Source organism: Apis laboriosa, unplaced genomic scaffold (assembly GCF_014066325.1).
Source record: "Apis laboriosa isolate Shangri-la unplaced genomic scaffold, ASM1406632v1 scaffold43_cov150, whole genome shotgun sequence".
NCBI classification, from domain to species: domain Eukaryota; kingdom Metazoa; phylum Arthropoda; class Insecta; order Hymenoptera; family Apidae; genus Apis; species Apis laboriosa.
In genome coordinates this window covers 1,221,623-1,233,909 of record NW_025223292.1, presented here as the reverse complement: position 1 = coordinate 1,233,909, position 12,287 = coordinate 1,221,623, and the positions used below count along the sequence as shown (strand labels likewise).

At 36.5% G+C, this 12,287-nt stretch overlaps 1 protein-coding gene across 6 annotated transcripts in view; it reads right to left on the bottom strand.

Annotated features, from left to right (window-relative positions):
- Positions 1-12,287, bottom strand: part of LOC122716317 (inaD-like protein) — a 113,852-nt gene that overhangs the window by 22,315 nt on the left and 79,250 nt on the right. For 5 of the 6 annotated variants that reach the window (XM_043939280.1, XM_043939283.1, XM_043939285.1 and 2 more), the window contains 2 exons: positions 10,297-12,124; positions 173-1,319 (listed from right to left, as the gene is read on the bottom strand). In XM_043939280.1, coding sequence (XP_043795215.1) covers positions 173-1,319; positions 10,297-12,124 — 2,975 coding nt within the window. The remainder of the gene's footprint in view (positions 1-172; positions 1,320-10,296; positions 12,125-12,287) is intronic. The other variant, XM_043939281.1, reaches the window with a different exon arrangement.

Sequence of the window (12,287 nt, the reverse complement as noted above, 5' to 3'; positions counted from 1 at the left end):
GTAGGAGGAAGATGAATCATATTCACGGATCACGGTCACGAGAGTCCATTCACTAAATACACACTCGCGCTTCTTCCATCCTATCCCCGCTCACACACACATACACACACACACATTCATCGCAAAGACAGAGAGACTTTTTATTTTTAACCAACGGAACGTGTCCACGCACCTTTCCACCGACGATGCTCAGCCCAAGACTAGTTTTCGGCTCCCTGTAGATCTCCACCAACCTCTCAGGCCCCCAATGCTTCGACCAGCTCACGTTTCCATCGTGATCCCTGTGCGTGACCGTCATGTCTATCTTCTCGTCAACGAACACCAACGTAGGAAGCTCGCAAAGCGAGCCGCAGCTCGACGACCCGGAACTACCTCTTCCCCTCTGCTTCCCCTTAAAACCCTCTTCCACACCGTCCAACGATTCACCGTCTAGAAGCTCGTCATCGCTGCACTGGATAGCCTTCGACTCCTGATAAGTTTGAACCTCGACCTCCTTACGTGTCCTCGCCTCTTTTCGATCGTGATTCGACGATTGGCCACCGTCCACCGACCTCGAGACACCGATCACGGTTGGAATGTCACCTGGAAGGCACTGAACGCTCTTCGACTCCTTCCTGTCTGATCTAGACGGGCTGTCGAATTCGGATTCACCCAACTCCGGCAGCACCCTTGACAAACCGCCCAACTCGTCCAAGCAACACTGTACGCTCTTGCTCTCCCCCTGGGTCTGGGTCTCGACCTCGCGTCTCGGGCTCTGATGATATTTCCTCGCCACCCGGCACGGGCTTTCACCAGTCGAGATCTCCTCCTCCCCCGTAGGACTACCTGCCTGCTCTGGGCTGCACTGGGTGCTCTTTGTCTCCTGCTCGGTCTGGGTCTGGGCGTCCTGCCTCTCCTTGGGCGAGTACTGGGTCTCTTTGAAGCTGCGCTCGGATCCCTCGCTTCTGTCCAAGTGTTGGCTCCCTGGCCAGCTGTCAGGGGCCGATCTGAGGAGGCTCTCCAACGAGGCCGAGAGCAACAGATGACTCTCCGATTGACTCTCGAGAGTCTGGCTCTGGTATTCCAACGAGTGTTCCTTGCTAATCAAGCTGCTGTCCTCCTCCTGACGAGGCCTGAACGTGGCCGATTCCTCGAGCAGTTGACGCCTCTGCTCCCGGCCGGCTCTCGATTCATAATCTTTCGTCTCTACTCGGGTCCGATCTCGTGCTTCCTTCTCGTCACGTTCCTCCTCGAACTCTCGCCTCCTCGTTGATGTTTGAAGAATCGTCGGCCTCCTCGACGACGATGGAACCTCCTCGACTCGTTGTTCGTCAGGCTCCCTTCGGGGCAAACAGGAAGTGAGAGAAGAAAAGAAAGAAGAAGAAAATGAAGAGGAGGAGGAGAAGGGATAGGCTTGCCGCTAATGAAGCGGATGGTTTTATCCGCTTTGAGCGGCTCCGGGCTTCTGTGTTATTCGCGGTTGAAAAACCCGGAGGAATTTTGCGGAACGCTCGGGTCTTCGGTGGTGACCCATTAATGGATTGAACGATGATTTGTACGATTGGTCAGTAAGATGGATCAGCTGATGAAGAGAGATGAAGGAGGGTGAAGATCGAAAGTCGAGTTATCGAGTCGAGTGAATTGATTATATTTAGAATGGAGAGAGATTAGTATTTTTGGAAGATTTGAGGAAATAACGAGATATTAGTCATAAAGATTGAATGAATTTCTCTTAAAAAATGTAGAATAGTGCAAGATTTTTTGTATAAAATTTTGAATTTAATGAAAGAAATATATATTTTTCATCGTGATTGATTAATTAGAATTAATTGACGGAAATAATAATAATAATGATGAAGAAATCAATCTATTAATTATCTATTAAAAACGAAGAAAGAAACATTATGATTTTGAATTAATAAAATAATTCACAGAACAATGAAAAAGTATCAAAACTAGAGAAAGTACAAAATAAAGTTCTCGATGAAAATTATTATAAAGTAATTATATTATAAAGTAATTATTATAAAGTATTATTATAAAGTAATTATATTAATTTTGTACGACAGCGTTCGCAATTATTTCACCATGAAATAACGTAACAATGTGAGCTATTCGTCGCGTGAAATTATATCCTGAAATTATATCCCAACATGATGTATTTTATACATAGGAAACGTGTGCAAATGTAAATGAATAAAGGTGTCTAAAGAGAAGTTCGTTATTAACGAAATTTATGGATTGATAAAAATATAGTTCTATATCCGGGGGAGGAAGTTACACGCTCGAAGTTAAATTAAAAAGTTTCGTTGGTCAGTTTTTTCCATCCTGTCCATGAATAAATAAATTGCACCAGTTATTTTTTCATCACGGCTCGTCAAACATTTTTCAAACGTCTCTCCAAGAGAGATCTTATCCTCAATGATAATAAATAACATCTTGGTCGATCCAAACATTTCGTTTCGCTTTAAATCTTCGACGTTTCAAATTTTTCCAATATTTCGTAAATTTAAAAAATTTCTAAATATCATCGTTCGATATCCTTTTCGAAAGATTTTTAATGTTTAGAAAAAACTTACTTTCTCTTCCTATCTTCCTTCTTTTCCAAATTACAAAGGGGAATTTTTCCCCTAACATTTAAAACTGGAAGGGTTCAAGAAACATCTCGGCGCTGCCTCATTAAATATACCAGAACCTCCATAGCCCCTGGCGTGTCGTAAATTCACGACAAAAGAGCCCGTGACCGGTCGTATAATTCCTCGTTACGACTTCGTCTTGCTACGACTTCGAACACCCGATTCACACGAACAAGACCGGCTTTATATTCCTCGCGAATGTATATCGGTCACGTTTGTACCCGTGTGTATATAATTCTTATATAATAGCGTCTCAATGCGGTGGACGCGTTCTAACAATAACATTAGGTCGTCGTATGAGTTCCTTCCTGTGTCGATTTCGATGTACAGGAAGTTCGAGAAATCGATAAAACGCTTAACCTATGATTCTTGAGATTACAATTACAACGGTATTATAATTTTTTCATCGCAAAAATTTTCGTCATTATAACGAAAAATATATCGCATAGAGTTGATAGTGTTGGATATGTACATCTAGCGAATCATTTGAACAACGAACAAATGTGTAGAAGCAAACGTGTTGAATAATTATCAGGGAAAAGTTACGAATTATATCTTATTCGACGAACAATGAATAAATTATTTAGCTTCGATATAAAGCCTCGACTTGTTTGTTCGAGCCCAATAATTTGCTGGCGGCAGATACAACACTGAAACTGCGATGCAACAACTATTTTTCGTTAATAATTCGTTAATAAAGTTGAAATGAAAATTTTTGCGAAAGAAAAAGGATTTTCTTGAAATCACCATAACCTCAATCATCTTAAATCTTAACTTTTGAGATGTCTTCTACATCTTGTGGAAGATGTGAAAAGTTTCGAGGAAAGAAAGGTTCCGTCTTAGACAATGCGACAGATGATAAACGAGCTAAAAAAAGAAGTTGAAGGTTGGGTGCATGCACGTGGTCTTGATAGTTTCGTATGAAAAATCGACACATAGTTTAGGTTATATATCGCTATTATCGTCAGTAATGTGCTTATGTTTATGTTAGGGAAGAAGAAATGTTCTTTTTTTTGTTTCCATTTTTATGAGATGAGATATACGTAGAATTGTGTGACATTTGGTGTATGGAAATGGTTCTTTTGCGTGTAATCAATAAATTTTATAGGTATATGTATCCTTCAAATTTTACTAGAGGTTTAAAAATGTTTATTAAAAATTGAATAAATAATTGAAAAGTAACTGTCATTGGATATTGTATATTTGATTTTTTATGTTATTAATATATATATGTATATATGTATGTTTCGAAAAATCTCCTTGAGTTTGAATATATTGGAATTAGCTTGTTTAGATCTCGTATTTTATACTTGAGTTTTATGATACAAGTGCTTTATTTATAGCATAGAATCGTAAAATTTTGTCGAATAAATTTTAGACATGATAAAACATTTTTTTCCTAATCATTAAATTCTTTTTCAAGTAGATCACTTCAATTTTAAATCAAATATACTATATCAATTTTTACTTCGTTACTTTTTCATAAATTACTTAACAAAATAAATATTATAAATATATATTGTAAATTGCGTACAAATTTTGATTACGATTATTATATATGGATATCCAATGAATTTAAACGGAAGAAAAAAGATTCATTTGTAGATGAATTGAAAGCAAAGTTCAAATTTCACGATTATGGATTTATCGATGATGTTTAGTCATATTGTGAAAATAGGTCACGATCGATTTTTAATACCAAGAAAAATTGCATCACCCACGTTTATTTTTATATCGTTATATTTTGATTTCTCTTAAAATTGATTCCCATTCCAAAAATAAAAATAATTACAAGTACAAACAACTCAATTTACAATCAAGATTATAAAATTTAAAGAAAAAAGATTTAAAGAAAAAGATGGATTGATATAAATAAAATATAAATGAAATAGCGAAAAAATTAATTATATTATAGAATATTGTGATTAAAAAAGGAATAGAATATTATAAATATCGAAAGATTAATTTATAAATCGATTCCAAAAAAAATTTCGATTTAAAAATTCTTCTTAACTTACTTTCAAGTTTATTTGAAATGAAGGTTAATTAAATTTAGAACCAACCCTCAGATATATATAATATGAGTCAATTTATCAACAACCCCTTTGATAAATACCCTAAATCGTATCACCCCCTCTATTATATACCTTTCGCGTGTTTCACCCTGGAAACTAATCACATCGCAAAAATCAACCAACTCTCCTTTGTTCCACCCCTTTCGAAACAATTTAAAATTTCCCTTCACGTGTACGTGATTTGAATATAGAATCAAAAGTAAACTTAAACACGGAAGAGGCTAAAGGAACTCTTACAAAAGTATTCTCGTGGCTTTCCTATTATCCAATCATTATTCCAGTTAATAACAGATTTTTTATGTTATATTGTTTTGAATAAAAATTCATAATTATTCGAATAATTTTTAATGGTGATTGAGAAAATTAAAAAAATATGATATTTTTAGAAAGATATTTGTTAAATGTTTCTACAATCTTTGCTAATTATTTAAAATTTTATTTATAAAAGTAGAATTAATAGTGATGTGAATAACTATTGAAAGAGAATAACTAGAGAATTTTTTATAACGAAGAATAAAGTAATTTAAGGTAATAATTTGTGTTTGAAAAAAAAAATAATAAAAATATTTAAATCTTGAGAATTCAAAATCCTTCTTTTTATATAATAAATAAATTTTATTCTCTTTTTGTATACTCTTGTTGGACGCAAACAACAATTTCTAAATAAAGAGAAAATACAAAGTATTATACGTTCAAACATTCATAATTTGAAAACGTTTAAATGTTTCGAAACTTTCATATTCTTAGAAATAACCATTTCACGAATTTCTTAGCAAAACGATTCCAGCAATCATTTCCACTCTTATTGTCAATTTATTATTCTTAAAACATTCCAAATGAATCCTTAAGAATAAATCGAAAAAAAGGAAAATAAGAAAATTTACAGAATAGTCTCGAGCACTTGAATTTATTATAATTACCTTATTCTTCGTTGTAGCAAATTCTCTCTTGATAAACGTTCACTTTATTATTAATTTTCACTTCTATAAGATGAAAAATAATTGGAAATATTTCAAAAAATCATTTTAATTTATAAAATTGTTTAAAATTTTTAAAAAATACCGAATCATTCCGCCAAAAAAATTAGGATGAATTAATTCTTCTTGCACTTCACAAACAAAAACAACAATTTCAAAATAACAAAAAAAAAAAATAATAACACCTAAAATCTCTCCAATCTAAAAAAAAAAAAAGCCTTTCCAACCAATTAATCTTTCTTATATACAAACAACTAACAAAAACCATCAATTAAATTAAATCAATTTTTCAAACGAAGGAAGAACATAAAACACAATCTAAATCAATCTAAAACAAACCTCTTCAAACCCTGTCTAAAAACAAAAATCTTTCCTCAACGCGCACTCTTCGAAATCGCACCATTCTTTTTTTTTTTCTTCAAAAAAAAAAAAACCAAAGAAACGAATCTAAAAACCTTTAAAAATTTTACAAAAAGAAAAAGAAGAAGAAGAAGAAATCTACCTCTCACGTTCCTCCACGAAGCCAAGGTGTCCACTGTCGCGTCCCGCTGCGTCACTGCAAACTGGCTTACACTGATCTAATAAACAACACGCTCCTCTCCGTGTGTCGAAAACGTGGCGTCGCACGCGCGCGCGCGCACCTCTTCCTCAAACGCCCTCATACAGTTTCATACATAATCTCCCGTACAACAAACACGCGAACGCGTTGTTACACGTGCAAATTTCACGAGGCTGCCCTCCTCCTCCTCCTCCTCCTCTCTCGCACCGTAGTATCTCTGTCGGCGTTATCCGCCACCGGGAGTGGAGTGTAACGTGGAGCGATGCCGAGGCGGCCAGAATCGTGACTAATCGCGAGCAACCACCTCCAGGAGCGTTCTCCTGCGAGTGCATGCACACGCAGGCTCGTTACTCTCGTTTCTGGATGTGTTGTTACGCGTGTGTGCGTGTGCTTGTGGATACGTAGTAGTGAGAGCGCGAATTCACGAGCGCGCAACGAGGCTTTGCAACCGCGTGGGAGGAAGTGAGGAGAAGCTTCGGGTTGCCGCAGAGCTTTCTCCGTCTCTTTTTCCTTCTGCCCCGTCTCTTTCTGTCTCGTTTCAACGAAAGATGAAGGGTGTATACACAAGGTGGTTTCTTTTGGAGTTTTTTGGAATTTGGTATTTTTTTTCTTTTTTTGAATTTATTGTTTCGAGGATTTTGGAATGTTATTATTGTGTGAATATATTTGAGAGTGTTTTTTTTTTTTTTGAGTTTGGGTTTGGTTTTTGCAAGAGATTTGCGAGGTGTCTTGTTCGAAAGGGTTTTTAGGATTTTAATTGAGTGTGAATAATGAGATGTGTATGTTTTGAATGTTTGGAATTGTTTATTGTGAGAATGTTTTTTGTGAGAATGTTTTTTGGGAGAAATTGTCTTTGAGGATTTTGATTGGTTCTCAAATGTTTGGAATTATTTTTATTTTTATTTTTCTTTGAATTTGGAAACAAATTTTATTTTAATAGAAATATTTGAGATGAGATTTGTAACAAAATTATTATTATTATTTTTTTTTTTTCTTTTTGATGAATGTGAACGTTTCAAAGACAGAACGATATCGAATCGAAAAATCAATAGCTGACAATAGGGGAAGAATAAAAAGGAATTCATTCCCAATTGATATGATAATGTTTAACGATAAAAGCACATTTATACGTCGATTGTTGAATAAATACATTTTTGACGGATTGAATGGTTGACGATAGGGCACGAAGAATTCAAAAGAATTTAGATATTTCCATCCAATCAGAAACCTCAAATAAAAATCTCGTTACAAAGAGAATCTTAAATCAAAGACTCAATCTGAGAACCTATTTTAATTACATACAAATCATTCCGATTTGTTGACTAAATTATTTCTATCGTTTAAAAGAAAGATGATTAAAAAATATATATTTTTTATCATAGAAAAATTTTACCTTTTTCCATCTTTAACAAAAATGTTAGAAAATAATAATACTAATGATAGACAGATCTTGTATAATATTGAATAATATATAAATTCCTCTTTTTGAAAGCAAAGTAGAATTCTTATATAATATTTATACGTGCCATACCATATAGATTTTTCGCGAATGATGAAAATTTGAGATAAAATAAAAAAAAGATACTTTTCGACACGCTTCACGAAATACATTTAAAAATAAATCATACGTGTATATCGAAAATTTAATTTTTATAAATTTTCTAATTTTTTATATACTTTTGAACTATTTTTAATTTTTTTACAAAAATTTTGCAACTAAATAATGTATTTCTTTTGTAATGCCTCGATTCATCGAACGATTTAATAATATAAAATTCGTGACCCATTATATAGATGAATATCTATCGTGTTATCTGATTTCAAGTTTTCCGAATAATTCTAAGTATTAAAGATAGACAGAACTCGAGAAGATATTAATAACAGATAATGCCTTCTTTTTCTTCAAGGCAAGCAGAATTCGTACAATATTAATACCGAGCTATCAGTGATCCACGATAAGAATCCAAGGTAAAATATTCATAGATTAAAAAAAAGATATTCTTCGACCTGTTTTCTCAAGAAGACTCCCGTAAAAGTAGAATAAAATAGAATTTATATACACGTATTGTTATTTTTCCATAACCAAATATTTTATTCCACGTTTCTCTTCTCGAATTCTTTCAATATTCAAATACCACTAAAACGAAGTGAATAATAATAATTTACAAAAAAAAAAAATAGACGATACAATTTTGATTATTATATTCAAGACACCCTATATATAGAATATAAATTTTCACGAGAAAAATTTCTGTTCGCTTACTTACTCGTGATCTTAACGTGATCTAACGAATTTTAAAATTGAAAAATTAAAAAAAAAATAAAAAAACACGTGTTCCATGATAAAATTAAAAGGAACACCCTGTACATTGGCGCATCAACCGCCGAATCACACTATACGAAAAAACAAGGAAAGATTTCTCTTTATTCTTCTTCTCTATTTTGCCCCTCGGTGACGTCTCGCTTCTTCTTTCTTCTGCCTTTATCATTTCCTATTCAACTCCTCTCCTTATCTCTTATCATCTAGTTTCGTTTTCTGGTTTCCCCCACTCTTCCCTTCATTTTTTCGCATTTGTATTCGCGTTTGGTTGCCACACCAACACACAGATTGCTCTACTCTTTTAACCCACTTTTCCTGTCTTTCTAACACCAGCCTCTTTGTGACGTTTCATTTTGGCTTCGTCGAGTTTTTCACGGATGTGAGGACGAGATGAGAGGATTCACAAGGGTTGCAAGAATTTGGAACTTTGTCGTTAATAATAGGAATTTCTATCGGAGTTTGTTCGATGGAATTTGGTTGAATCTTGTTATGAAATTTTTAATAGAGATTCAAATTGTGATCGAAAGTTTTCTTTTTCGTAGAAATTATGTTAATTATTTTTTTGACATTAACGAAATATTTAATTATGTTTTTGTTAATCCTGATTTTTTAAATCTTCTCTTTTGAAATGTTAATGGTCAATTCTTTGTGTTTAATGAAATTTACTTGTATTTTGTTCTTTTGAGATTGTTTTTTCCCTTGAAATAATAATATTAAATCCTTTCTCTCTTCTTCGACAAGAGTCCGCGTTTTTTAATTGTATTCTGGTATTTTTCTTTTTGCAACTTTCCCATTTATTATCCCCCGTAAGAAAATAATCTGGAAGAAGCGAATTTCTCGCTCACTGGCAAAGCCAATTGGCAAAAAAGTTCCAAGGAACTCGGTGGTGCCGAGTAGGGAAAAATAATTGATCAGCTGGATGGCAGAGAAAGGGGAGAGAGGGAGGAAAGAAAGAAAAAAATAGTAAACGAGGAGAAAGGGGTATAGAATTTTCGGGTCGCGAAACACTGTGTGGTATTCCAGACGACCTAGATTTCTAACTAATTGTGCGCATTTCTACGGTCACCGGTGTAATCCATCGGATTGGTTGCACATTGGAAAATAACATTGCACATTAATCGACATTCGAAGCCCTTTCCTATGCTATGCCACGAGACTATTCCATTTATAATTTTGTTGCATTTAATTAGTTGCCAATTTCTTCAATTGGTCTGCTAACGAGCATAAAATATTCAATTTATCAATCATAATAATGATTTAATCTGATGATTTTACGATGAAATTTTTTATTTTTATTTTTTTTTTGTCTCCTTTTTTTGTTTGTTAGTTGGAGATAAATATCAATGAATTAGCGGATGATTAGCGATATAAATTAATCATTATCGATATGATTAATCTCTTTTATCTTTTGTTTATTTCTAACATGATATATGTATAACCGAACTAATTGTAATCAATTGAAATGCATTCAACTAGTTAATACTATTGACGGAACTAACTGGTTTAATGACTATTGATTTAAAGATTTGATGAAATTGTATTAGTAGAAATTTTTTTCGCAGAAATTAGTAATAAATTTAAGCACAATTTTAACAAATATGTTGAATTCCCAAAATGCTTGAAATCTTTAAACTTTATCCAGTTAGAAATTTCACTAAATTAGACATTCAATCGGAATTATCTTAAAAATATATATATATATATATTATATTAACATTACGTTATCAACAACACTTATCTCTCCACTTACCTCTTAATTACTTTTTCCACACCGAAATCCACCAAACTGTCTCTGTCGTCGTCAACGTTCCTCCTCCTCTCGTTCTCCAGCAATATTGTGAGTTCCGGTTCATCCGGTTGCGCCAAACTCCCGATTTTAAAACCGTCCCTCTCCCTCAATCTCCCCTGACCTTTCAACCCGCTCCTCTTCGACCCTTCGCTTCTTGTTCTGCTCAACCTTCTGTCCTTCTTCTCCCCATCCACCGATTCCTCCCCCTCGTCCCCAACGTCCATCGCCTTGGACAAATCGAGCAAAATCTCAGCCTTGATATTCCTCTCGGAAACTTTGTTCTCCTCCGTGTCTCCAACCGTATCGATCAACATATTCTCGGACGTCGATTTTGCCAAGCTGATCAATTGCAACTGGGACATGTCCACCGTTTCCGGCGATGGAACCCTTCCGCTCTTCACTCTGACCGAATCCGTGTTGACGACTGCCACTTCCGGTGGCGAGTGGACCTCGATCCTCATCGCCTCCTCTATCCTGTTCGCCACCGCCTCCTCTGCTGTGATTATCCTGGCCTTGACCAACTGCACTTCCGGAACAATACCGGTCATCTGTTCGCTAGTGTCCTCGAAAAAGAACTCTTCCACGTTCTCCTGTATCCTCACCTCTTTCTTCGTCTCGTCCAACAAAGATTCCCTTGACGATTCCCTGGAAAATGTTCCAGGCCTCTTTCTCATCGAGCTTCGACGTTTCGTCGCCGGAACGTCTGTCTCCGCTAGACAACTCGCCCGTTGGATCGGGAAGCTTGTTTTCACAACCTCCTCCCGAGTTTCTGGAGGCTTGCCAGGTGTCACGGCCACTTCTTTGCCAACTGTCCGCGTGGAAACTGGTTTCTCCGTCTCCGTGGACGGGGATGGAAGAATCTTAGCGGATCCCTCTTCGATTCTCCTCACGCTTCTCGTTCTCGTCAGGGGAGGCTCTTCTTTCGAGGTGCTCTCGGTTGCTCCTCGAATCGGTACTTCCTGGATCTCCACGAGGTTGGATCGCGCAATGACACGTTGTTCAATGGCGTCGCCACCTGGCTTCGCTTCCTCCTTCTCCTCCTGTTCACCTGTTAGAGCTAGTTCTGGATAGGTCAACACACTGTGCTTGGTCAGGAATTCCGTCACTCTCTCGATACACTCCTGCTCCCTCAGGCTCTTCCTCTCCTCCCTACTCCTGATGATCGTCACCTCTTCCGCATCTCCCCTCTTCCTTCTGGATCCCTCGTCCAACTCCCCTCCCCTCGACACGACATCCGTCACCAAAGATTCGTCCACCTCCTCGATCTTTCTTCTCGAGGATCTTTTATCTTGTTCCTTGTTCTTATTCAACGCCTTCTTCTTCGCGCCTCTGTCTGGCAACGAGTCACTCGTCGGTGCTTCCCTCGTCGTGGATACTCTTCTCTTTTCCCCGTGTTTTTCCACGTGTGTCGATGATCCAGCCACGATCCCAGACACTTTTCGCGATCTCGAGTCGTCCTCTTCCACCACCTGCTCTCTCTTTAATTTCACTTTCGGCGCTACTTTCTCCACGCCTGTCGCTGTCGATTCTCGCTTCATCGCCATCTTCTTGCTAGGAGGAGTGGCACTACTGTCGATGATGATCACGTCCTTTCCTTCGAGAGGGCTGGTGGGCTGGAAGTCGTGGACTTCGACTTCCACCGTTTTCGTCCTTGTTTCGATAGTTTTGGGCGGATATTTGGTGGGACTGCAAGTGGGCGTGATGGGCGATGCATCTTTCCAATGATCCTCCTCCTCTTCCTCTTCGGATTCTATCCCATTCGGTTTGTCCATCGAGAGCTCCGTCACTCCTGGAATTTGGATGCAAATTTAATAAGGATTTCAGGAATTCTTAGAATCGATCGATGAAACGTTCGAGAATTCTCAAAAAATCCTTTTATAGTTACAAATATTAAAAAAATTTATTTCGAATCTTTCGGAAATTATAAAATGGAATATTTTTGTAGCAAAGGA